The following is a 24,539-nucleotide window of genomic DNA, read 5'->3' as shown; positions in this document are numbered from 1 at the left end:
CTTCTTTTTAGTCCATCACTGTGGATCAACTGTAACATCCAGAAGAACTTTCTGTTTTTTTTCAGAAACTGTAATTCTTCAGGTGAAACATGGATTCCTCTAGATGTAAAAACCTCTTCATCTTATGAACATTTCTAATCTGTGATTATAAATCTATAATATTAGGAACATTAAGAGATGTTCTCATGTGAATTTATGTGAAGTGAACACACTCTTCATATCAGCATATTCAGTAAGGAGTAAAACACATGTGTGTGTTGTTATAGGACAATAATCAAGGACCAGGTGGTGTGATGTCAGGAATTGTAGAGGTGGTGGATGCAGGTGCTGATAATTTATTGTATAAAGTACAAACAAAACCCATGAAATTGTGTAATTCTGCACCCTTTGGCTCTACTGTGACATGAAGTTACTGCTACAAACATGAAGATAATTATTTTCTAATAATCACTGATTACTATGATCACTTTTCCTTTTATACAGCAGCAGTCTGTAAACGGTGACAATTTATTTATTAATCTAAGAAGAATATGGTGAACTCTTTTCATGTTTATAGTTACAGTTCTTGTTGTGATAATTTTGTAAAATACATGCTTTCAATACACATTGGTGATAAACGTTAGTGAATATTCTGTAAATGTTATTTATTTCCCTTGTTGTTTCTTTCAGGAAATTATGACTATAAGAGACAGTCTCAGTGTTCAATGTCTCACAGAAAGACTTAGAAATTGTGAAGTGTCTAGCTGTGACTGGGTATATGAGAATATGTTGTACTTTAATGAAGCCTACAATGTTACAGTATATTTGTTAAGCTGTAGCGCCACCTGCAGATCTTGTGAAAACGGCCTCTACATTGAATACGCTTTTCTCTTTGACCACATCTGAGATTTTGGATGATTGATTAACATGTTTGTACCACTGTGGTTTCTAGCACAGTAATAAACAGCAGAATCCTGGGCACTCAAACCAGTCAGCTGCAGATACACCATGTTTTTGGAGTTGTCTCTGGTCATTTCTAAACGTCCCTCAATGTCTTTGTTTTATATTGTTTTACTGGCATCAGACCAGATAACCCCAATCCATTCTAGAGCTTTTCCAGCTTGTTGTCTGATCCAGTTGTCTGATCCACACTTGCTCAGACATGTTTAGACAAATTCTAATTTGTTGATGTGATTATTATTAGACAAAAACACTACTTTATATAAAGTTCAGGAAAGTGTTGTGATTATAATAGTCTTTATGATGTGCAGCAATATTAGAGATATAATAATATGGATTTAAATCAACATCATTAACTTAAACAAATAAATAGAGTGAAATGTTTTGTGATCATTTGTGGGATCATTTTTTTAATTTAACCTTGGATCGATCAGTGTTGTGTCTTGTGTCCTGTTATTTTGAACACTGAATGAGGAGTTTTTGTACAGGGATGTTGTTTATTCGTCTCACTGTGGGTTACGAGCGCAGTAATACACAGCTGTGTCTTCAGTCTGCATGTTCTGTCCTGTTAATGTCACTGTGTTGCTGGACGTGTCTCTGGAAACCTGAAACCTGCTTTTCAGTTTCTCACTGTAGTAAGTGTTACCATCACCACATATCTCTCCGATCCACTCCAGAGTTTTTCCTGCAGGTTGTCGTATCCAGTCTGTACAGTAGCTGCTATCAGTTAATGAATATCCAGACACTTTACAGGTCAGAGTCAGTGACTGACCAGGAGTTAATACTGTGGATCCGGTCTGGATCAGCTCAACACTGTGAACACCTGTTAAAGAAAAGTTATTTTAATGATGTAAAAGCAAAAAGCTTTAAGGAACCAAAACTGTATTACATGTCAAATGTAAAAACACTTACAGTGTACGGCTGCCAGCAGCAGCAGCAGTAGGGATGTAGAGATCATGGTGTGTGTTGGAGCAGAAGAAGTAAAAGCTTTTGGTCTTTGTTGCTTAAATCTATAACAGAGAAGGACATTTGCATAGAGACACTCCTTATCTTAGGGTCAACATGGGATGGATTCTTATATATAAATATAAATGAGAAAACCTCCTCATCTTTTAAACATGTCTGTATTTTTTAGAGATATCTATCACTGCAGCTTGAGTTTATGTTTGAACCAATAAGAAGCTTAAGGCAGGTGTTAATGAGTAAGTTTATACACTATCAGGTGTTTTCAGGTGAATTTATAATAAAAAAACTTACAGAAATTTATATTCATTTAGAACAGGAAACTTTATTTCTATTCATTTATCATTCTGTTTCATTTAGAACCTTACATTATAACAGCATTATAAAATACATCTCGTCATGTTACTGAGAAACCTCACAACCACAGGAGGATGTAGTTACATAAATTATAGTGTTATTATTTGTCCAACCTGTGTTTAACAACCCAAATAACTAATCACACATTATGGAAAGAGTGAAAAAGAAGAGAAAATGTAGATATCTGTCTGATAATGACTGATACTGAATGAGTCTCATACAGAATGCAGTTTGTGGATTCACTTTTTTTCACTTTATTTGTTGAGCTCTGCTGCCTCCTTCAGTTGTTTCAGTTATTGAACCTCAGACTATGAGAACAGACTGTGTGTTAAACACAACACACTGCTGGAAACATGCTGTATTATTCCTGAATCCATTCATTAAACACTGATTCCAACTGCTGGTTAAAATTCCTGTAAAATGAAGGGATTAATAATGGTTCAGAATGAAGACTCTTTCAATAATGTTTACTTTTTTATTTAAAAATGACTTTGTGTGACTGTGTTTTAAAATGCTGCAAACGATTCTGACTTCATTCCAGTGGAAGAAAGTGAAAGTGTGACTGAGATGATTTATTAGTTACACTGAGAGGATGTCTGTAACATGTCTCATAAGGTTTTTGTAAGAGGAATCCAATATTCTGTCTCACTGTGTGTAACGAGCGCAGTAATACACAGCTGTGTCTTCAGTCTGCATATTCTGTCCTCCAATTGTTATTGTGTTAGTAGAAGTGTCTCTGGAGATGCTGAACTTATTTTTCAGTTTGTCACTGTAAGCTGTACTCCCACCACTATTGATGTATCCAATCCACTCCAGAGTTTTTCCTGCAGGTTGTCGAATCCAAGCTGTAGTGTAGCTTGTAACTGAATATGAAACCTTGCACTGGATGGAGAGACTCTGGCCTGGCTGGACTGTCATGGAAGCAGGCTGAGTCAGTTCCTCACCATGCACATCTGTGGAGGAAAACACATGGTGATATCTCACACAATATATGCTGCACCTTTATTCTTCATCTAGTAAGTGAATGAATTTGATAAAGCACTCACAAGAAGCAGCTGCCAGCAGGAGCAGTAGAGATGTAGAGAACATGGTGTGTGTTGTTTGGACTGGAGTCTTCTCTGTTCTCCAAAGTTTAACAGACACCATCACATATAAATAGAGTGAGATCCAGCTCTGACACTTGGATTTGTTTATCTGCTGATGATGGGAGGAGAATGTATCTGAAATGTATTTAAATCATGACGAGTAGATTCATCTGATCTGAATTTATAATGTAATAGCAGCCTTTTTATCAAATACTGTCATTTTCCCAAACCAGAAATCTTAAAGACTCAATGATGGAAACAAGGAACACAAATTAATTTTAGCATAATAATTATTATGTATGCTTGAGGATCCTTTTGAACATTGATACGTACAAGATCTAAATCAATCAAATGTTTAATCAGGCTTTTGTTTGTAAAAAATTAGACAATCATTCGTTTCACTCGATCGACTCCACTTGAATTTTCCATGAAATCAGGTTTTCCATAATAAAGAGCCTTATTTACTGATCAACACTAAACAGGTCACCACAGACATTTTATGTAACTGAGTTTAATCCGAGTGTCATGATGCTGGATGCAGTCAGAGCAGAATGTGAAAAGAGAGATTGTCTAAATGTGCAGATGGAAACAGATAGAGATGGTTGAGTTTGTACAGACTGCCCTCTAGTGGCAAAAAGACCTGGTGTCAGATGATACACACCTTAAATGAGAAAATGTTTCATATGTCCTGGCTGTCAATTAAAAAAACTTTCACATGGACCAGCAATGAAAATAAAGTAAGTAGGAATTCAGTAATGGATCATTTTTATCAGCATGGTTTAAAAGAGAAAACACTCAGATACAGTATCAGCAGTAACATAGTAAATCATTTGGTTTAAATAATCAGTTAATTGGGAAATCAATATTAGTCTCAATTATTATGGCACTGAGCTCTTTTTCTAGTTTGTGAACATCTACTTCCATATTTCTCAATCTGTCGATTCAATTCAATTAATTTATGTAATGCATTTAACAATGGACTTTGTCTCAAAGCAGCTTTACACAAGTACAGAAACATAAAATAAAAATTTTAAAGTTTACATTTTAGCTAATTCTGGTTTTCCAATGATCAATTAATAAAACTCATTTGGTGAGATGATAAAAAACTTTTTGTGTTTGTTTTTTTCCTTTTAATTTGTACATTACCAAAAAATAAGTAATCAGATTATACAATGCTTAAATTTAACATTTAATTGCATGGGATTCTTATTAATTATTAGATTTAGATTGAGGAGTTTTTGGATGGTTTTTGTTCATTCAGGATGAAGAGTTAAAGCCTGAGTGCTGAGTGTGAATGGATGTTGTTCTTTATAATAAATGTCTTTTGCAGACACATTTCATTTCAACTAGTTATAAAAAGAGACTATTATTCCTAAGTAAACTTTTATTTATTTATTTTATTAATGCCAGTGTTGGTGTCTGTGTTGAAATATTTATAATATGGGGATTAGTTACTCAGTAAAATGTAGTTGTTATTTAATTAAAGAAGTGAATTTTGATGAGGTTTTTGCGCAGCACTGCAGCTTGTTGTGTCACTGTGTGGATCACGAGCGCAGTAATACACAGCTGTGTCTTCAGTCTGCATGTTCTGTCCTCGTAATGTCACAGAGTTACTGGAAGTGTCTCGAGAGACCACAAACTTGTCTTTAAGTGAATCTTTTTGACCAATAACTCCATTATAATAAATGATGTTGATCCATTCTAAAGCTTTTCCTGCAGGTTGTCGAATCCAAGCTGTTCCATAGTGGCTGCTGCTATCAGTGATAGAAGCTCCAGACACTTTACAGGTGATGGTTAAAGTCTCTCCTGGCTTTATAAGCAGTGAGTCTGGCTGGATGAGCTCAGTAGCACAGAACACATCTGTAAAAAGAGAAAAAGAAAAGGTGGACATGTCGAACTGAAAGGATCAGATGAAATAATAAAGCTTCAATTCAAACACTCACAGGGGGCGAGAGCCAGCAGCAGCAGTGGAGCTGAAGCAAACATGTTTGTGTTGAAGGAAGACTAATGAGAAGTGTTTCCTCTCTAGATCAGAACGCTGCTAATATTACAAGAGTGCAGCTCTGCAGCTGTTAATCACACTCACACCCTGTTTCATCTCCATATCAATTTAATGTGGGAAATAATTCAGCTGTTTGTTATTATTAATAATGATATGAACGTGTTGTGATGTAATTAACACTTTCCTGAACTACATTAAACATTATAATCAAACCTTGTAACCAAACATGACGTTCATTCTGGTATAGGCTGAAACCCTCTAGAGCTTTTATCTGACAAATCCAGAGAGCAAGAGCTGAGAAGATTCTAGATCAGGTGTTTTTAAATCTCGTGATACTGAATGATTATATGATTAGTTACAGTATATATATCCTTACACCTCTAATTCCAGTAGTTTTGTTCACTATTAATAAGAGCACTGAGATTTGTTCTCTTCTGGACTCCTGAACACATAAAACCTGCAGACGCAGAGGGGGAAAATGAGCTGCAGTTTATTTACAGAGTCATTTAAAGAACCGGAATATGAACATGTCTGAATCTGAACTTGGGGTGAGCAAGAGGATGTTTTTGTATTATAACAGTGTGAATTTGCATAAACACACTTTAGCTGTTAGATTTCATAGTTTCATGAATCCTTCTTGAAAACAGGGCGGTCAAGTGTCACACATTGAGAGTGACAGTCACTCATTTGGGTCTTTTCTCACGCTCTCCTGCCACAAATCGTATTTCTCACGCAGAAAAACTTTTTGACTATTTATCATATATTTAATAAGCCACAGCACCCAAAATGTATCAGTCCGCACCGCTATCTCTATGGAACCGCTCAGGAATCAATTTTAGTCGAGCCTGACACTTATCAGCCAATCAAAAAAAAGAGCCTACACAAAAGCCAATCAGAAAATAGCACTATCTGGGTAAGATTTAACGCAACAACCAATGAAAAAAAAAATCTTTAGAGAGGGTATTTTTGATGGTCAGTTTGAACAAAACCTCAACATGAAACAGCTTGTCTCTGGACGGGACATTATCCTCAGTCATGACCCTAAAAATGGCTGTGCTCGAGCCGAACTGTTTTAAAGGTAGGGTCTCTGATATTTGAGAAATGCTTCTGAAAATTGCGTTGGGGCACCAAACAAAACAAAAATCAAAACAAACGTGTAGCCAATGAGCAGAAAGGGGCGGGTCTTGACAATATGGGCGGAGAGAGTGTTCGGTGCGCACAGGTCCATGTGCTCATATTCACAGATTGGAGTTTCCAGAGTCAGTAACTCCTGAGCTAAACGCTGTTACTACACAAAAAGCTGCCTCTCTACATTACTACGATAGAAAAGAGGTGTTATTTGTGTAGTAACAGCGTTTAGCTCAGGAGTTATTTTCTCGGGAATCTCCAATCTGGGAATATGCGGCCAACTTCCTGCTCCTTCAGTTCTCTCCAGTGCTGGAAAGCTGATCCTCCTGTGCCTCTTTTCCACCGGAAAGAGCCGGGTGCTGGGTCAGAGCTAGCGCTGGTGCTGGTTCAAAGTTGGTTCCACTGGCGAACCTTCTAAGAACCGGTTTGCCTTTCCACCGGCTAGAGAGCATCACAGCGCCGAGTCTCACGTCACTGTATACGTGTCATGTGTCCCAGCAACTTTAGCGCAGCAGCGGCAAACAGAAATACATCAACAATGGCGGATGTTGCTTTACTGTTAATGCTCATGGCTTTGCGAACATACATTGGCATCCAAACGCGGCGAATAAAACATGTACGTGCAGCTCCATGTAATCTGTATAAACGGAGATTGTAATCGATAAAGTACATAACGTTATTTTATCATTAACACAGAAAAAAGTTAGCCTTAGCATGTCGCTACTTACTATCATGTGTGCTGATAATGTATCATATTACGGTAAAGTAAAAGTGTATTAAACATTAATATACTTAAGGTACATTATCAAATGCGCTAACAGTAGCCCCGCCCACAGCCCCGGACACAAGCGGTTCTTAAGTCTAGACCAGCAATGTTTTGGTGCTACTTAAGAACCACTTTTCCTGGTTCAGAGCCAGTGCTTTGGCTGTCGAAAAAGAAAGAACTGGTTCTAAATTAGGCTCTGGCTCTGATCCAGCACTCGAACTGCCTCGGTGGAAAAGGGGCACTGGAGATGTCACGCTTGCCTGTCTTCAAAACTTGAGAGCACTGTGAAAACAAGCAGCTGCTGCCCCCTACAGGTGATTTTTAATTCCAGTTTGTAGTCGTGATTCTGCAGTAAACATCTACATTTCAGATTAATCTCTCGTCAGTGTTCCTGAAGCTGGCATCACAATTAGGAGGAACAATGCATGAATAGTACAGTATATAATGTAGTCCCAACTAGTCATCACAATCATTGTCCAAGAGCTGATTTACCTCCAGTCAAATACGTAAAGACATCATAATGTAAATATGATACATAACGTGGATTATAATTAATATTAATAACTGCTAGAAGATATTGGAATTGGAGGTGCAGCTTCCTGCTAAGGGAATATTTACAGCTCACGAGGACGTGCTTGAGTGAGTTTTTGTACAGCTCTGGAGTCTGTTGTGTCAGTGTGACTCTCGTGCACAGTAATAAACTGCCGTGTCTTCAGCTTTCAGACTCTTCACTTCTAGGTAGGTTTTTATTGGTGTCTTGATGGAGAACTGGCCCTGTAGTGACTGAGCGAATGCAGTGCCAGTGCTAGTGTCAATGTGCCCGAACCACTCCAGTCCTTGTCCTGGTTTCTGACGGGTCCAGAGCATGTAGTAGCTGCCCATTGAGAATCCGGAGACAGTACAGGACAGAGTGACCGACTCGCCAGGTCTCTTCACCACAGAATCAGAGGAGGTCAGGGACTGTCCATAAGAATCTGGAAGAGAAGAATAGAACTCAGTAATGTTATCTTATATTGATTATAATGCTAATAATCTTCACATAAAAAACATAAACATACATGAAATGAGTAGGAATAAAATACACTGTCCTAAAATCATCCTTCTCTGAGTTCTGCTTCACCCAGATTTAAAGTGTATGGGAGTGTTATCTCTCACAGAGCTCACTGGAAACTAGAGCAGCCAAGAACATGCTGTTTATACACCACTCTATTTGAATAGGGAGCGTCCATGACCACTATGGAGGTGTTCAACCCACAACCACACGCTGCTCACTGGATAGATGAGTGGATGATAAGGTACTATGTAAATCTCTACAACAGAATGTTTCTCTATCAGAAAGGGAACCAAATCGAATCATTTTTAGAAGACACCTCACTCATCTAAGGAACACATTAGGAAACCTAAATGTAGGAATGGTTACGTGGTGATGGTTTATTTCACACAGACGGCTTTCTCCTGCTCCTGTATTGAGAAGGAGTAAAGCTCAGTGACAGAAAGTAAGGAATAAAACACTTGGGGAGGTTTTGTTACAGAAAAATAATCAACAATGAATCAAAGCAGAGTTCTGTTATCATCACAACATGAAGTCTTTTATTCATCACTATTTACAATTTTTCTTGTTAGTGATATAATTATTACAGTGTTTATCATGTGCAGTAATGTTAAAATTTTGAATTACGGTTTAAAATCTATATCACAATTGAAAAAAAAATGAACTGACTTCAATCTATTTATTCTCATTTGTGAATTATTTATTTATTTACTTATTAATTTATTTCATATTTTTTCAGTCTCGGATAGATCAGTGTTGTGTCTTGCTATTGTGAACACTGAATTTTTGTACAGGGATGTTGTTTATTCCTCTCACTGTGTGGATCACGAGCGCAGTAATACACAGCTGTGTCTTCAGTCTGCATGTTCTGTCCCCGTAAGGTCACGGAGTTACTGGAATTGTCTCGAGAGACCACAAACTTGTCTTTAAGTGAATCTTTCTCATTAATATGCCCATTATAATAAATGGTGTTGATCTATTCTAAAGCTTTTCCTGCAGGTTGCCGAATCCACCAGTTTAAAAAAAATCTTGACCCCCGCTAGTTCTGGTGCTCGTCTGAGGACATGAATTTAGCGCAAGACAGTCCACTGCAACGCGGACTAAACCCTGTGCACTGCAGATAAGGTACGGCGTTTTTTTAATTTCCTGAAAAATAACGGTATTGGACATCCGAGGATTCCGCCTGACAGCGACAATTTGCATCATGACGTCATGAGAGAAAACATGTGGGAGTCATGATGATGTAACAGAGAGGAACAGCAACTAATCCTTCAATCTACATTATCAAAAGTTTTTGTTAGTAATATGATTATTACAGTGTTTATCATGTGCAGTAACATTAAAGATTTGTATTATGGTTTAAAATCTTTATTACAATTATTAAAAAAAGTGAACTAACGTTAATCTCTTTGTTCTCATTTGTGGATTATTTATTTATTTATTTATTTATTTATTTATTTATTTATTTATTTATTTATTTATTTATTTGTTTGTTTGTTTGTTTGTTTGTTTGTTTGTTTGTTTGTTTTACATTTTCTAAGATTTGGATAGATCAGTGTTGTGTCTTGTGTCTTGTTATTGTGAACGCTGAATGAGGAGTTTTTGTACAGGGATGTTGTTTATTCGTCTCACTGTGGTGTACCGAGCGCAGTAATACACAGCTGTGTCTTCAGTCTGCATGTTCTGTCCTGTTAATGTCACTGTGCTGCTGGACGTGTCTCTGGAAACCTGAAACCTGCTTTTCAGTTTCTCACTGTAGGCAGTGCCCCCACTAGAACATATGATTCCAATCCACTCCAGAGTTTTTCCTGCAGGTTGTCGTATCCAGCTTGTACAGTAGCTGCTATCAGTTAATGAATATCCAGACACTTTACAGGTCAGAGTCAGTGACTGACCAGGAGTTAATACTGTGGATCCGGTCTGGATCAGCTCAACACTGTGAACACCTGTTAAAGAAAAGATATTTTAATGATGTAAAAGCAAAAAGCTTTAAGGAACCAAAACTGTATTACATGTCAAATGTAAAAACACTTACAGTGTACGGCTGCCAGCAGCAGCAGCAGTAGGGATGTAGAGATCATGGTGTGTGTTGGAGCAGAAGAAGTAAAAGCTCTTGGTCTTTGCTGTTTAAATATATAACAGAGAAGGACATTTGCATAGAGACACTCCTTATCTTAGGGTCAACATGGGATGGATTCTTATATATAAATATAAATGAGAAAACCTCCTCATCTTTTAAACATGTCTGTAATTTTTAGAGATATCTATCACTGCAGCTTGAGTTTATGTTTGAACCAATAAGAAGCTTAAGGCAGGTGTTAATGAGTAAGTTTATACACTATCAGGTGTTTTCAGGTGAAAAAGAAAACTCACAGAAATTATTATTCATCTAGAACAGGCCCCTTTATTTCTATTCATTTATCATTCTGTTTAATTTAGAACCTTACATTATAACAGCATTATAAAATACATCTTGTCATGTTACAGAGAAACCTCACAACCACAGGAGGATGTAGTTACATAAATTATAGTGTTTTTATTTGTCCAACCTGTGTTTAACAACCCAAATAACTATTCACACATTATGGAAAGAGTGAAAAAGAAGAGAAAATGTAGATATCTGTCTGATAATGACTGATACTGAATGAGTCTCATACAGAATGCAGTTTGTGGATTCACTTTTTTTCACTTTATTTGTTGAGCTCTGCTGCCTCCTTCAGTTGTTTCAGTTATTGAACCTCAGACTATGAGAACAGACTGTGTGTTAAACACAACACACTGCTGGAAACATGCTGTATTATTCCTGAATCCACTCATTAAACACTGATTCCAACTGCTGGTTAAAAATCCTGTAAAATGAAGGGATTAATAATTGTTCAGAATGAAGACTCTTTCAATAATGTTTTCTTTTTTATTTAAAAATGACTTTGTGTGACTGTGTTTTAAAATGCTGCAAACGATTCTGACTTCATTCCAGTGGAAGAAAGTGAAAGTGTGACTGAGATGATTTATTAGTTACACTGAGAGGATGTCTGTAACATGTCTCATAAGGTTTTTGTAAGAGGAATCCACTATTCTGTCTCACTGTGTGTAACGAGCGCAGTAATACACAGCTGTGTCTTCAGTCTGCATGTTCTGTCCTCCAATTGTTATTGTGTTAGTAGAAGTGTCTCTGGAGATGCTGAACTTATTTTTCAGTTTCTCACTGTAAGCTGTACTCCCACCAGAATAGATGTATCCAATCCACTCCAGAGCTTTTCCTGCAGGTTGTCGAATCCAAGCTGTATAATGGCTCGTAACTGAATATGAAACCTTGCACTGGATGGAGAGACTCTGGCCTGGCTGGACTGTCATGGAAGCAGGCTGAGTCAGTTCCTCACCATGCACATCTGTGGAGGAAAACACATGGTGATATCTCACACAATATATGCTGCACCTTTATTCTTCATCTAGTAAATGAATGAATTTGATAAAGCACTCACAAGAAGCAGCTGCCAGCAGGAGCAGTAGAGATGTAGAGAACATGGTGTGTGTTGTTTGGACTGGAGTCTTCTCTGTTCTCCAAAGTTTAACAGACACCATCACATCATATAAATAGAGTGAGATCCAGCTCTGACACTTGGATTTGTTTATCTGCTGATGATGGGAGGAGAATGTATCTGAGATGTATTTAAATCATGAGGAGGAGATTCATCTGATTGAGGATGTGTTGGTTTATAAACTCAACTTTCAACAAGATTTTTTATTTGGAACATTGTCTTTGAAGTTGTAAACATGTTTTCTCACAATATTTATGCTATAATTGATCTAAACAATAACTGTGACATTTCTAAAAACACAGATTATTGTAGTTAAATATGAATCAGTTTTGTAGAATCCCAATAATCAAATATCTGTCCGGTGAGTTAAATGAAGCTGGACAACAATTATAATGTATAAAGTGAGAGAGTTTCTTTACAAAGACTGACATCTAGAGGCACATAAAGAATTATAATTATAATAATAACTTAAATTGTGAGTTACACCGACATCCACTTCAGCAATCTGCACAAAAGCTTTGGAATAGATTGGTGTTGTATTATTGATGGATTAACTGTGTATTCACTTGTGTTCAGAACAACAATTTATTTTAATGTTGAGACAAAGATGAAACTTTATGTAGATATCTTTGAACTACAGAAGTGTCTTAGCTCTGCTAGCTCATATATACCAGACCCCTCTGGGGACATGTGTACTGCAGAGAGAGGAAAATGACCAGGGATGTTTTTGTACAGGGCTTCAGTGAGTTTGTAGTGTTGTGTGTCTGGCACAGTAATACACAGCCGTGTCCTCGACCTGAAAGTTTTGTCCTCTTAAATAAACTGTGCTGCTGGATTTGTCCTGGCTGAGACTGATCTTGTTCTTCATCGTGTCTTTGAGATCAGTGCAATCACCGCTACACAGATATCCGAGCCATTCCAGTGCTTTTCCAGCAGGTTGCCGTATCCAGTTAATACAATAACTCGACACTGAGATCTTACAAGAGATGGAGAACGACTCTCCAGGCTTCACCAGCACAGAGTCTGTCTGAGTGAGCTCCACCATTAATGTTCTTCCTCTTAGAAGAATTGGTCTTAGAGTGAAATGAACAAAACACTAACGTGTCTCTGTGATTAACTGAACTGAACATGTTCAATCAACAATCGTCTAAAATGAGCCTCACACGATAGTCACAGTTTCTGTGTTCAGAAGGTGTTAGTTAAATTTCTAGAACAGAAGCTGTGTATATTGAGACTGGGGTGTGTGTATTACAGTGTGTATTAGGACTGTGATGTGTGTATTACAGTGTGTATTGGGAGTGTGATGTGTGTATTACAGTGTTTATTGGGACTGGGATGTCTACTAGTTTGTTGGTTTGAGGAACAGTCAGAAACACATTAACACAGCGTTAACACACAAGTGTTTTCAGGAGCATAAAAAAAAGGGTTTATGTATATTTTTAAAAAAGTAGTTTATGCCACATCCACATTTGAGTTATAGCCAGATATATTTATAGATAATTGGAGCAGAAAACAGATACAGAGTGTTTATCTCTCTATGAATTATAAGTGAAGCAACTTCAGTTAGTTCAGTTACATATTTAACATATTTAACATTTCAATAAAACATTACAGAGTTTAAAACAAAATGTTAATGAGCTCTTTAATAAATATAGAACATAACAGATAAATGATAACAGGACATGTGACTTGTTCAAAATAAACTCTGTGTGAAAATGTGTGTCTGGTTTTTGTACAGCTGCTTCCTCAGCTCCAGTCACTGTGGGACTTCGGGCGCAGTAATAAACCGCAGTGTCCTCTGTCCTCAGGGTCTTGGCCTCTAAGTACTGTGTGCTTGCTGAGACGTCTTCAGAGAGGAGAAAATGCCCTTTCACTGAGTCTGCGTATGTGGGTTCATCTGTTGTACCAGAGTTCACATATCCAAGCCATTCCAGAGCTTTCCCTGGTTTCTGTCTGATCCAGTGCATGTAGTACTCAGTCATATCAAAGCCGTGTATCTTACAGGAGATCTTCACAGTTTCTCCAGGTCTCTTTACCACAGCAGGAGACTGGTCCAGTCTGATCTCATCACTGCTGACACCTAGCAGATAAAACATAACAAAGATCATCATCAACACAGTCAAGATATTCTGAGGGAAGAAATATACAGTACAGAAGTCTCAGGTACCTTTGGTTAACATTATAACAAAGATGTAGTACTGAGTGACCCTCAGCCCCATCATCATGCTCTTTGATTCAGTCGTGTGTCACAAACTTCGGGTGAGCAAGAGGCAGTTTTTTTTATAACAGAGTGAATTTGCATAAACACACTTCAGCTGTTAGATTTCATAGTTTCATGAATCCTTCTCAAAAACAAGCAGCTGCTGCCCCCTACAGGTGCAGATACAAAATATAATGTTCTGGCTGTCAGTAAAAAAAGGAGGGATTCAGAAACTGAACATTTTTATCAGCAAGGTTTAAAAGAGAGAAAACACTCAGATACAGTATCAGCAGTAACATAGTAAATAATTTGGATTTCTAATCATTCATTCATTGATTCATTCATTCATTCATTCATTCATTCATTCATTCATTTTCTACCGCTTATCCGAACTATTCTCAGGCGTCATCGGTCATCGAGGTAGGATACACCCTGCACGGAGTGCCAACCCATCACAGGGAACACACATGCATTTACATTTACTTCCATAGGTCTCAATCTGTGAATTCAATTTAATTCATTTGCATAGCACTATAACAATAGATATCGTCTCAAAGCAGCTTTTATAGAAAAATAAAATAGTTTAAAATTGAGATAAATATTTATCTCTAACATTTATCCTTAATGAGCAAGTCTGTGGCAACAAGTCAAGACCATTTTTTTAAGATGATATGAAGAAGAAACCTTGTGTCAGGAAACAGGGGTGTCTTCAAGGATTAAAAGACCCAAATGCAGGGATAACATAAAGGGTATTATTAAGGGAAGAAAATGACAAAGGGCTAGAAACACTAGGAACAGATACAGATTCCTGCTGCTGTAAATGAATACAAACTGCTGCTATGTTGTTGGGCTGAATGTTTCAGCATAAATGGTTCAAACACAGGATTTGGTTTGCATGACACACCCACTAGAGATATAAAAACATCCACAGAGGAACAGACGAGAGGAGAAAAAGCTTCCTGTAAAACTCCGGGTGTGTTTCATGCTGTCAGCTTCATCACTGCTCTTTACTCATTAGATCTCATGTCTTTTTAGTCCATCACTGTGGATCACTGGAACATCCAGAAGAACGTAAAGTTTTCTGATCACTGATTATCACTGAACAACAAAAACGTGTCGATGTTGTCATTTTTTACCTAATCCTGGTTTTCTGATGATCTATTAATAAAAAATATTTGGTGAGATGATAAAACACTTTGTGTTTCTTTTATTTTCCCTTTTTATTTGTACATTACCAGAAATTCATAATCAAATTACACAATGTTCACATATCACATTTAATTGCATGGGATTCTTATTAATTATTAGATTTAGATTGAGGAAGTTTTTGGATGGTTTTTGTTCATTCAGGATGAAGAGTTAAAGCCTGAGTGCTGAGTGTGAATGGATGTTGTTCTTTATAATAAATGTCTTTTGCAGACACATTTCATTTCAACTAGTTATAAAAAGAGACTATTATTCCTAAGTAAACTTTTATTTATTTATTTTATTAATGCCAGTGTTGGTGTCTATGCTGAAATATTTGTAATATGGGGATTATTTACTCAGTAAAATGTAGTTGTTATTTAATTAAAGAAGTGAATTGTGATCAGGTTTTTGTGCAGCACTGCAGCTTGTTGTGTCACTGTGTGGATCACGAGCGCAGTAATACACAGCTGTGTCTTCAGTCTGTCTGTTCTGTCCCCGTAAGGTCACGGAGTTACTGGAAGTGTCTCGAGAGACCACAAACTTGTCTTTAAGTGAATCTTTCTTATTAATACTCCCATCATAATAAATGCCGTTGATCCATTCTAAAGCTTTTCCTGCAGGTTGTCGAATCCAAGCTGTTCCATAGTGGCTGCTATCAGTGATAGAAGCTCCAGACACTTTACAGGTGATGGTTAAAGTCTCTCCTGGCTTTATAAGCAGTGAGTCTGGCTGGATGAGCTCAGTAGCACAGAACACATCTGTAAAAAGAGAAAAAGAAAAGGTGAACATGGCGAACTGAAAGGATCAGATGAAATAATAAAGCTTCAATCCAAACACTCACAGGGGGCGAGAGCCAGCAGCAGCAGTGGAGCTGAAGCAAACATGTTTGTGTTGAAGGAAGACTAATGAGAAGTGTTTCCTCTCTAGATCAGAACGCTGCTAATATTACAAGAGGAGATGCAGATTTGCATAAACATTACAGAGAGGCTGTGTTGAGTGCAGCTCTGCAGCTGTTAATCACACTCACACCCCGTTTCATCTCCATATCAATTTAATGTGGGAAATAATTCAGCTGTTTGTTATTATTAATAATGATATGAACGTGTTGTGATGTAATTAACACTTCCTGTGATGGTCAGATTGAAAAGTGATCTATTTCCAGTTCCCTCAAATTAATCTGAATCTCCACCATAATCCATGAAAATTATAATAATTAGATAAAAGATGCTTTATGTCGTTATCAGTCATGTGTAGGCTGCACTCTAGAGAATTACATTAACACAGAAATGATTCTCATGTCTGCAAATTTCCTGGTTTCGGTTTTGAGAAGGTGAATATGAACATGACTGAAGCTGTTAAAGCCAAACTTACAGTACAGAGGTACAGATATTATGGGGAACAGAAATGGTGTCACTTGGCCTTTAGAGAGTCTGAATGCTGCAGAAATATATTTAACATTTCAATAAAACATTACAGAGTTTAAAGCAAAATGTTAATGAGCTCTTTAATAATCATAGAACATAACAGATAAATGATAACAGGACATGTGACTTGTTCAAAATAAACTCTGTGTGAAAATGTGTGTCTGGTTTTTGTACAGCTGCTTCCTCAGCTCCAGTCACTGTGGCTTGTCGGGCGCAGTAATAAACCGCAGTGTCCTCTGTCCTCAGGGTCTTGGCCTCTAAGTACTGTGTGCTTGCTGAGACGTCTTCTGTAAAAGTGAGCTGGTTCTTCACAGACTCTGCATATGTTGGATCATTATTGCCTGTATTCATCCAGCCAAGCCATTCCAGAGCTTTCCCTGGTTTCTGTCTGATCCAGTGTATGTTGTGGCTTGTCATTGAATATCCATTTATCTTACAGGAGATCTTCACAGTTTCTCCAGGTCTCTTTACCACAGCAGGAGACTGGTCCAGTCTGATCTCATCACTGCTGACACCTAGCAGATAAAACATAACAAAGATCATCATCAACACAGTCAAGATATTCTGTGGGAAGAAATAAACAGTACAGAAGTCTCAGGTACCTTTGGTTAACATTATAACAAAGATGTAGTATTGAGTGACCTTCAGCCCCATCATCATGCTCTTTGATTCAGTCGTGTGACACAAACTTCGTGTGAGCAAGAGGCTGTTTTTTTTTTATAACAGAGTGAATTTGCATAAACACACATCAGCTGTTAGATTTCATAGCTTCATAAATCCTTCTCGAAAAAAAGCAGCTGCTGCCCCCTACAGGTGCAGATACAGAAGATGAAAATGTTCTGGCTGCCAGAAAAATAAATTATTAAATAACAATACATTTTTAAATGGACTAGCGGAAATAAAGAAAGTTGGAATTCAGAAATGGAGAAATTTTTATCAGCATGGTTTAAAAGAGAGAAAACACTCAGATACAGTATCAGCAGTAACATAGTAAATCATCTGGTTTAATTAATCAGTTAATTGGGAAATCAATATTAGTCTCAATGATTATTTACAAATGAACATCTACTTCCTCAGTTCTCAATCTATCAATTCAATTCAATTTATTTGTTTAGCACATTTAACAATGTACATTGTCTCAAAGCAGCTTTACAAAAGAACAGAATCATATATATATTTTTTTAAGTTTAAATTTAGTACCATTTTGAGGTAACCTTGAGAGGATCCAGGCTCAGTTGGGAACCTCATCCTCATTTGGGTGACACAGGACAGTAAATAATGTAAATGTAAATAATGTCCTTTCTACAACAGTTTGTAGTCAGTTTGTCACAATGTGAAATATAGTCAATAAATATTAGATATATTCAGGGAATTAAATAAATATTATATCAGTATAAATGTCCAGACACTGTGATCTTGTCATGTGTCTATAGTAAGTCTGTGTTTTTGTACTGATGTCTAAGGGGAATCACTGTGTGTCACGGGCGCAGTAATAAACTGCAGTGTCTTCTGTCCTCATGCTGTTCATCTGCAGAAACACCTGCTTCTTACTGTCGTCTCTGGAGATGGTGAAGCGTCCCTGAACAGTGCTGGAGTGATATATGTAACTACTGCCACTGTAGATGCTTGCAAGCCATTCCAGTCCTTTTCCAGGCGCCTGTCTGATCCAAGCCAAGTAATGGCTACTAATGTCTAATCCAGAGGCTGTGCAGGTCAGTTTATGAGACTGATCAGGTTTGATGATCACTGGATCAGACTCGATCAGTGTCTGACTGAAGGAATCTGAAATAGAAGAATAATCAAAGGTAAGAATTAACATTAAAAATAGAACAAAACAAAATATTTTTATTTCTGAATGTTTCAGCATAAATGGTTCAAACACAGGATTTGGTTTGCATGACACACCCACTAGAGATATAAAAACATCCACAGAGGAACAGACGAGAGGAGAAAAAGCTTCCTGTAAAACTCCGGGTGTGTTTCATGCTGTCAGCTTCATCACTGCTCTTTACTCATTAGATCTCATGTCCTTTTAGTCCATCACTGTGGATCACTGGAACATCCAGAAGAACATTCTGCTCTACTTATTGCACAGAAATATATATAACACTACCAACTGCATAAGGTGAACACTTTCTAAAAAAAAAAAAACACTTACAAATTTGCAGTCTGTGAATATTATTCTCATAAATAATAAGTTCAGCATTTTCCTGTGTACATCATATCAGCTGTTAGATAGCAGCACTTTTCTTATGCATGTAAAGTCATCGTGATGATACTGAGCACTTACACATTACAGAGGACACATGAAGAATTCAACATTATGAAGTCCAGTAAAAAGAGTGAAATAGTGAAAGGAATCACTATATACAGATTTATCTAATTTTTCCCTACAAATATGTAAAAGTCAATTCCACTGGACAAGGAACAATGATTCAGTGGACTGCAGGACAGTAATCTGGTCATGATCAATCTAAATCATAACTCAATTATAATGTGATGTAGAGATGACAGGGTTTATTCAGTAGATTTAAAACGTACACATTAAAGATGTAATTTTAGTTTAAATTTTAGCACTACAATCTAATCTAATCAACTGACAAACAGTTAGCTGATGTCTTGTCACACTTCTGAGAAACTCAGAAGCAAAATATTAGTTACTTACTATGTACTTACTGTGTAGTTGATCAAATGGTTAATATTATACAGTCTGGAGCTGTAAGGTCTTAGCTTCATAAGAATGATGTCTTTATTGTTTATGACTTTAATGTAAATCCCAGGAGAACATGTTCTCATATTTATGACACACTGTCAGTCATTAGATACTTAACTTGTTGGTTAGATTTTGTGAATAAAGAAAGAGCGACCATCACAGGCCTTAAAGCTTAAAGAAAAACGTAATGTGCAATAATTTCTAATGTGTTTGCAGTTTAAATATACAGGATACAGATAAGGACCAAAGGTCGAGTAAACCTTTACTGTTGGTCTGCAAGTAAAATTGGAAAATTATGTATACTACAAACACAAAAAAGATGTAAAAAACATTTCTCCATCTGTCTTTGTCTGTCATCATTTATTATTTCCTTTCAGAATAAATGACGCGTGATGGAAAATAAAAATGGATGTGTGTGGTGGTCGGGGAAATCTTATCAGATGCAGGTGGAGGAGAATTTTATTTCAGTGTACTTGGAGTTTTTGTACAGGGATGTTGTTTATTCGTCTCACTGTGGTTCACGAGCGCAGTAATACACAGCTGTGTCTTCAGTCTGCATGTTCTGTCCTGTTAATGTCACTGTGCTGCTGGACGTGTCTCTGGAAACCTGAAACCTGCTTTTCAGTTTCTCACTGTAGTAAGTGTTACCACTACCACATATACCTCCGATCCATTCCAGAGCTTTTTCTGCAGGTTGTCGTATCCAGTGTGTACAGTAGCTGCTATCAGTTAATGAATATCCAGACACTTTACAGGTCAGAGTCAGTGACTGACCAGGAGTTAATACTGTGGATCCGGTCTGGATCAGCTCAACACTGTGAACACCTGTTAAAGAAAAGATATTTTAATGATGTAAAAGCAAAAAGCTTTAAGGAACCAAAACTGTATTACATGTCAAATGTAAAAACACTTACAGTGTACGGCTGCCAGCAGCAGCAGCAGTAGGGATGTAGAGATCATGGTGTGTGTTGGAGCAGAAGAAGTAAAAGCTCTTGGTCTTTGTTGCTTAACTATATAACAGAGGAGGACATTTGCATAGAGACACTCCTTATCTTAGGGTCAACGTGGGATGGATTCTTATATATAAATATAAATGAGAAAACCTCCTCATCTTTTAAACATGTCTGTATTTTTTAGAGATATCTATCACTGCAGCTTGAGTTTATGTTTGAACCAATAAGAAGCTTAAGGCAGGGGTTAATGAGTAAGTTTATACACTATCAGGTGTTTTCAGATGAATTTATAATAAGAAAACTCAGAAATTATTATTCATTTAAATCAGGAAGTTATTTTTTATACATGTATTGCTATATTTAATTTAGAACCTTACATTATAACAGCATTATAAAATACATCTTGTCATGTTACTGAGAAACCTCACAACCACAGGAGGATGTAGTTACATAAATTATAGTGTTTTATTTGTCCAACCTGTGTTTAACAACCCAAATAACTAATCACACATTATGGAAAGAGTGAAAAAGAAGAGAAAATGTAGATATTTGTCTGATAATGACTGATACTGAATGAGTCTCATACAGAATGCAGTTTGTGGATTCACTTTTTTTCACTTTATTTGTTGAGCTCTGCTGCCTCCTTCAGTTGTTTCAGTTATTGAACCTCAGACTATGAGAACAGACTGTGTGTTAAACACAACACACTGCTGGAAACATGCTGTATTATTCCTGAATCCATTCATTAAACACTGATTCCAACTGCTGGTTAAAAATCCTGTAAAATGAAGGGATTAATAATGGTTCAGAATGAAGACTCTTTCAATAATGTTTTCTTTTTTATTTAAAAATGACTTTGTGTGACTGTGTTTTAAAATGCTGCAAATGATTCTGACTTCATTCCAGTGGAAGAAAGTGAAAGTGTGACTGAGATGATTTATTAGTTACACTGAGAGAATGTCTGTAACATGTCTCATAAGGTTTTTGTAAGAGGAATCCACTATTCTGTCTCACTGTGTGTAACGAGCGCAGTAATACACAGCTGTGTCTTCAGTCTGCATGTTCTGTCCTCCAATTGTTATTGTGTTAGTAGAAGTGTCTCTGGAGATGCTGAACTTATTTTTCAGTTTCTCACTGTAAGCTGTACCCCCTCCACTGCTGATGCGTCCAATCCACTCCAGAGCTTTTCCTGCAGGTTGTCGAATCCAATGTGTACTGTAGCTTGTAACTGAATATGAAACCTTGCACTGGATGGAGAGACTCTGGCCTGGCTGGACTGTCATGGAAGCAGGCTGAGTCAGTTCCTCACCATGCACATCTGTGGAGGAAAACACATGGTGATATCTCACACAATATATGCTGCACCTTTATTCTTCATCTAGTAAATGAATGAATTTGATAAAGCACTCACAAGAAGCAGCTGCCAGCAGGAGCAGTAGAGATGTAGAGAACATGGTGTGTGTTGTTTGGACTGGAGTCTTCTCTGTTCTCCAAAGTTTAACACACACCATCACATCATATAAATAGAGTGAGATCCAGCTCTGACACTTGGATTTGTTTATCTGCTGATGATGGGAGGAGAATGTATCTGAAATGTATTTAAATCATGAGGAGGAGATTTGATGGAGGATGTGTGTGTTTATAAACTCAACTTTCAACAAGATTTAATATTTGGAACGTTGGTTTTGGAGTTGTAAACATGTTTTCTCAAAATATTTATGCTGTAATTGATCTAAAATTGTGATTCACATCATTTAACTGCCACCTGCAAATGTGGGTTTGTCATGTGACTATAGTAAGTCTGTGTTTTTGTACTGATGTCTAAGGGGAAGTATCACTGTGTGTGTCACGGGCGCAGTAATAAACTGCAGTGTCTTCTGTCCTCATGCTGTTCATCTGCAGATACACCTGCTTCTTACTGTCATCTCTGGAGATGGTGAAGCGGCCCTTAACAGCACTGGAGTAATATATGCTACTACTACTGTAGATGCTTGCAACCCATTCCAGCCCTTTTCCAGGTGCCTGTCTGATCCAAGCCATCCAGTAGCCACTAATGTCTAATCCAGATGCTGTGCAGGTCAGTTTATGAGACTGAGCAGGTTTGATGGTCACTGGATCAGACTCGATCAGTGTCTGACTGCAGGAATCTGCAAGAACATACAAAGATAGGTGTTAAAGTAAAAAAAAAATAAAATGAAAAATGTTTTATCTATATGAAATAAACAATAATAATACTAACATTGAATGAAGATTACTAGAGTAAAGTAACTTAAAACTCTTCCTAGTCCCATCTCAAAGAATTAAAATGATTCCTTCTGCTGTAAATGAACACAAACTGCTGCTATGTTGTTGGGCTGAATGTTTCAGCATAAATGGTTCAAACACAGGATTTGGTTTGCATGACACACCCACTAGAGATATAAAAACATCCACAGAGGAACAGACGAGAGGAGAAAACTATTTCTGTAAGTTTCACATTGTCAGGTCACTAACTGTTCTGTTTGTAGTATTAGTTAACGCTCCCTAACACTCCTGTGCTTGGGTTTAATTAGAATTTTTCTTGCACTGTGATACACATAAATGCATAAATATAAAACTGAGCGAAACTGTAGAGTTTCTAAAATACACAGAATATTGTTGTTAAATATGAATCACTTTTGCAGAATCCAAAAAATCAATAATCCGTCCAGTGAGTTAAAGTGGGACTGGGATGACTGGGATGGGATGTTTATTACAGTGTGTATTGTGACTGTGATCTGTCTGTGATCTGTGCAATACAGTGTGTACTGGGACTGGGATGTCTATTAGTTTGTTGGTTTGAGGAACAGTCAGAACCACATTCACACAGCATGCTGACAGAGCTGCTAGGGTTTATGTATATTTTCATTCCTGATAATTAGGCCATGCCAATTTTAGGGTTATATCAAAGTACATTTATAGATAATTGGAGCAGTAAATAGATACAAACTTTGTTCATCTGTGTTTCAATTACTGTATAAGTGAAGCAACTTGTTACGTTAGAATGTGTGTCTGGTTTTAGTACAGCTGCTTCCTCAGCTCCAGTCACTGTGGCTTGGTCTCTAAGTCCTGTGTGCTTGCTGAGACGTCTTCCGTTAAAGTGAGCTGGTTCTTCACAGACTCTGCATATATTGCTTTATTACTGCCTGTATCCATCCTACCAAGCCATTCCAGAGCTTTCCCTGGTTTCTGTGTGATCCAGTGCATGTAGCTGCTCGTCATAACAAAGCCGTGTATCTTACAGGAGATCTTCACAGTTTCTCCAGGTCTCTTTACCACAGCAGGAGACTGGTCCAGTCTGATCTCATCACTGCTGACACCTAGCAGATAAAACATAACAAAGATCATCATCAACACAGTCAAGATATTCTGAGGGAAGAAATAAACAGTACAGAAGTCTCACGTACCTTTGGTTAACATTATAACAAAGATGTAGTACTGAGTGACCCCCCCCCAGCCCCATCATAACTCTCTTCGATTCAGTCGTGTGACACAAACTTCGGGTGAGCAAGAGGTTGTTTTTTTTTTATAACAGGGTGAATTTGCATAAACACACTTCAGCTGTTAGATTTCATAGCTTCATGAATCCTTCTGAAAAACAAGCATCTGCTGCCCCCTACAGATGCAGATACAAAATATTATAATGTTCTGGCTGTCAGTAAAAAAAAACTTTTCACATGGTTCAGCAAAAAAAAATAAGTAGGCATTCAAAATTGGAGCATTTTTATCAGCATGGTTTAAAAGAGAAAACACTCAGATACAGTATCAGCAGTAACATAGTAAATCATTTGGTTTAAATAATCAGTTAATTGGGAAATCAATATTGGTCTCAATTATTATGGCACTGACCTCTTTTTCTAGTTTGTGAACATCTACTTCCATATTTCTCAGTCTGTGACAACATGAAATATAGGCAATATTTATTAAATACATTCAATTAAATAAATCTAACATCAGAGTAAATGTCCAGACAAATTCCAGTCCTTTTCTAGGTGACTATCAGATCCAAGTCATCCAGTAGCTACCAATCTCTAATCAAGAGGCTGTGCAGGTCAGTTTATGAGACTCGATCAGATTTGATGATCACTGGATCAGACTCGATCAGTGTCTGAGTGCAGGAATCTGAAATAGAAGAATATTTAATAATGAGACCAAAAAACCTACAAGAACAAAAGAATCTTTATCTTTGTGAATAATAGAATAAGTTAAAGCA

The 24,539-nt window shown here is 37.2% G+C and overlaps 10 gene segments (V, D, J or C); all 10 read right to left on the bottom strand.

Annotated features, from left to right (window-relative positions):
- Positions 1-1,445: 1,445 nt before the first annotated feature.
- Positions 1,446-1,897, bottom strand: LOC132860753 (Ig heavy chain V region 914-like). The segment is given in 2 exon segments: positions 1,446-1,762; positions 1,852-1,897. Coding segments are annotated over 2 exon segments (363 nt in total).
- Positions 1,898-4,824: 2,927 nt separating this feature from the next.
- On the bottom strand, positions 4,825-5,330 carry LOC132860752 (immunoglobulin heavy variable 4-61-like). The segment is given in 2 exon segments: positions 4,825-5,204; positions 5,288-5,330. Coding segments are annotated over 2 exon segments (423 nt in total).
- Positions 5,331-7,912: 2,582 nt separating this feature from the next.
- On the bottom strand, positions 7,913-8,405 carry LOC132860751 (immunoglobulin heavy variable 7-4-1-like). The segment is given in 2 exon segments: positions 7,913-8,214; positions 8,299-8,405. Coding segments are annotated over 2 exon segments (342 nt in total).
- Positions 8,406-9,866: 1,461 nt separating this feature from the next.
- On the bottom strand, positions 9,867-10,372 carry LOC132860750 (Ig heavy chain V region 914-like). The segment is given in 2 exon segments: positions 9,867-10,237; positions 10,327-10,372. Coding segments are annotated over 2 exon segments (417 nt in total).
- A 2,628-nt stretch (positions 10,373-13,000) lies between these two features.
- LOC132860749 (immunoglobulin heavy variable 1-3-like) lies at positions 13,001-14,049 on the bottom strand. The segment is given in 3 exon segments: positions 13,001-13,009; positions 13,567-13,910; positions 13,998-14,049. Coding segments are annotated over 3 exon segments (405 nt in total).
- A 1,619-nt stretch (positions 14,050-15,668) lies between these two features.
- Positions 15,669-16,102, bottom strand: LOC132861225 (immunoglobulin heavy variable 4-61-like; the record flags this gene model as incomplete). The annotated part of the segment is given in 2 exon segments: positions 15,669-15,976; positions 16,060-16,102. Coding segments are annotated over 2 exon segments (351 nt in total), but the record flags the coding sequence as incomplete, so codon positions are not given.
- Positions 16,103-16,729: 627 nt separating this feature from the next.
- LOC132860748 (immunoglobulin heavy variable 1-3-like) lies at positions 16,730-17,296 on the bottom strand. The segment is given in 2 exon segments: positions 16,730-17,157; positions 17,245-17,296. Coding segments are annotated over 2 exon segments (480 nt in total).
- Positions 17,297-19,823: 2,527 nt separating this feature from the next.
- On the bottom strand, positions 19,824-20,315 carry LOC132861150 (Ig heavy chain V region 914-like). The segment is given in 2 exon segments: positions 19,824-20,180; positions 20,270-20,315. Coding segments are annotated over 2 exon segments (363 nt in total).
- Positions 20,316-21,327: 1,012 nt separating this feature from the next.
- On the bottom strand, positions 21,328-21,762 carry LOC132861151 (Ig heavy chain V region 186-1-like; the record flags this gene model as incomplete). The annotated part of the segment is given in 2 exon segments: positions 21,328-21,626; positions 21,720-21,762. Coding segments are annotated over 2 exon segments (342 nt in total), but the record flags the coding sequence as incomplete, so codon positions are not given.
- A 1,609-nt stretch (positions 21,763-23,371) lies between these two features.
- LOC132860747 (immunoglobulin heavy variable 1-69-2-like) lies at positions 23,372-24,208 on the bottom strand. The segment is given in 3 exon segments: positions 23,372-23,646; positions 23,734-23,764; positions 24,176-24,208. Coding segments are annotated over 3 exon segments (339 nt in total).
- Between the last annotated feature and the right edge of the window lie 331 nt (positions 24,209-24,539).

Source organism: Tachysurus vachellii, chromosome 18 (assembly GCF_030014155.1).
Source record: "Tachysurus vachellii isolate PV-2020 chromosome 18, HZAU_Pvac_v1, whole genome shotgun sequence".
NCBI lineage: Eukaryota > Metazoa > Chordata > Actinopteri > Siluriformes > Bagridae > Tachysurus > Tachysurus vachellii.
This window is presented reverse-complemented; position numbering and strand designations above follow the sequence as displayed.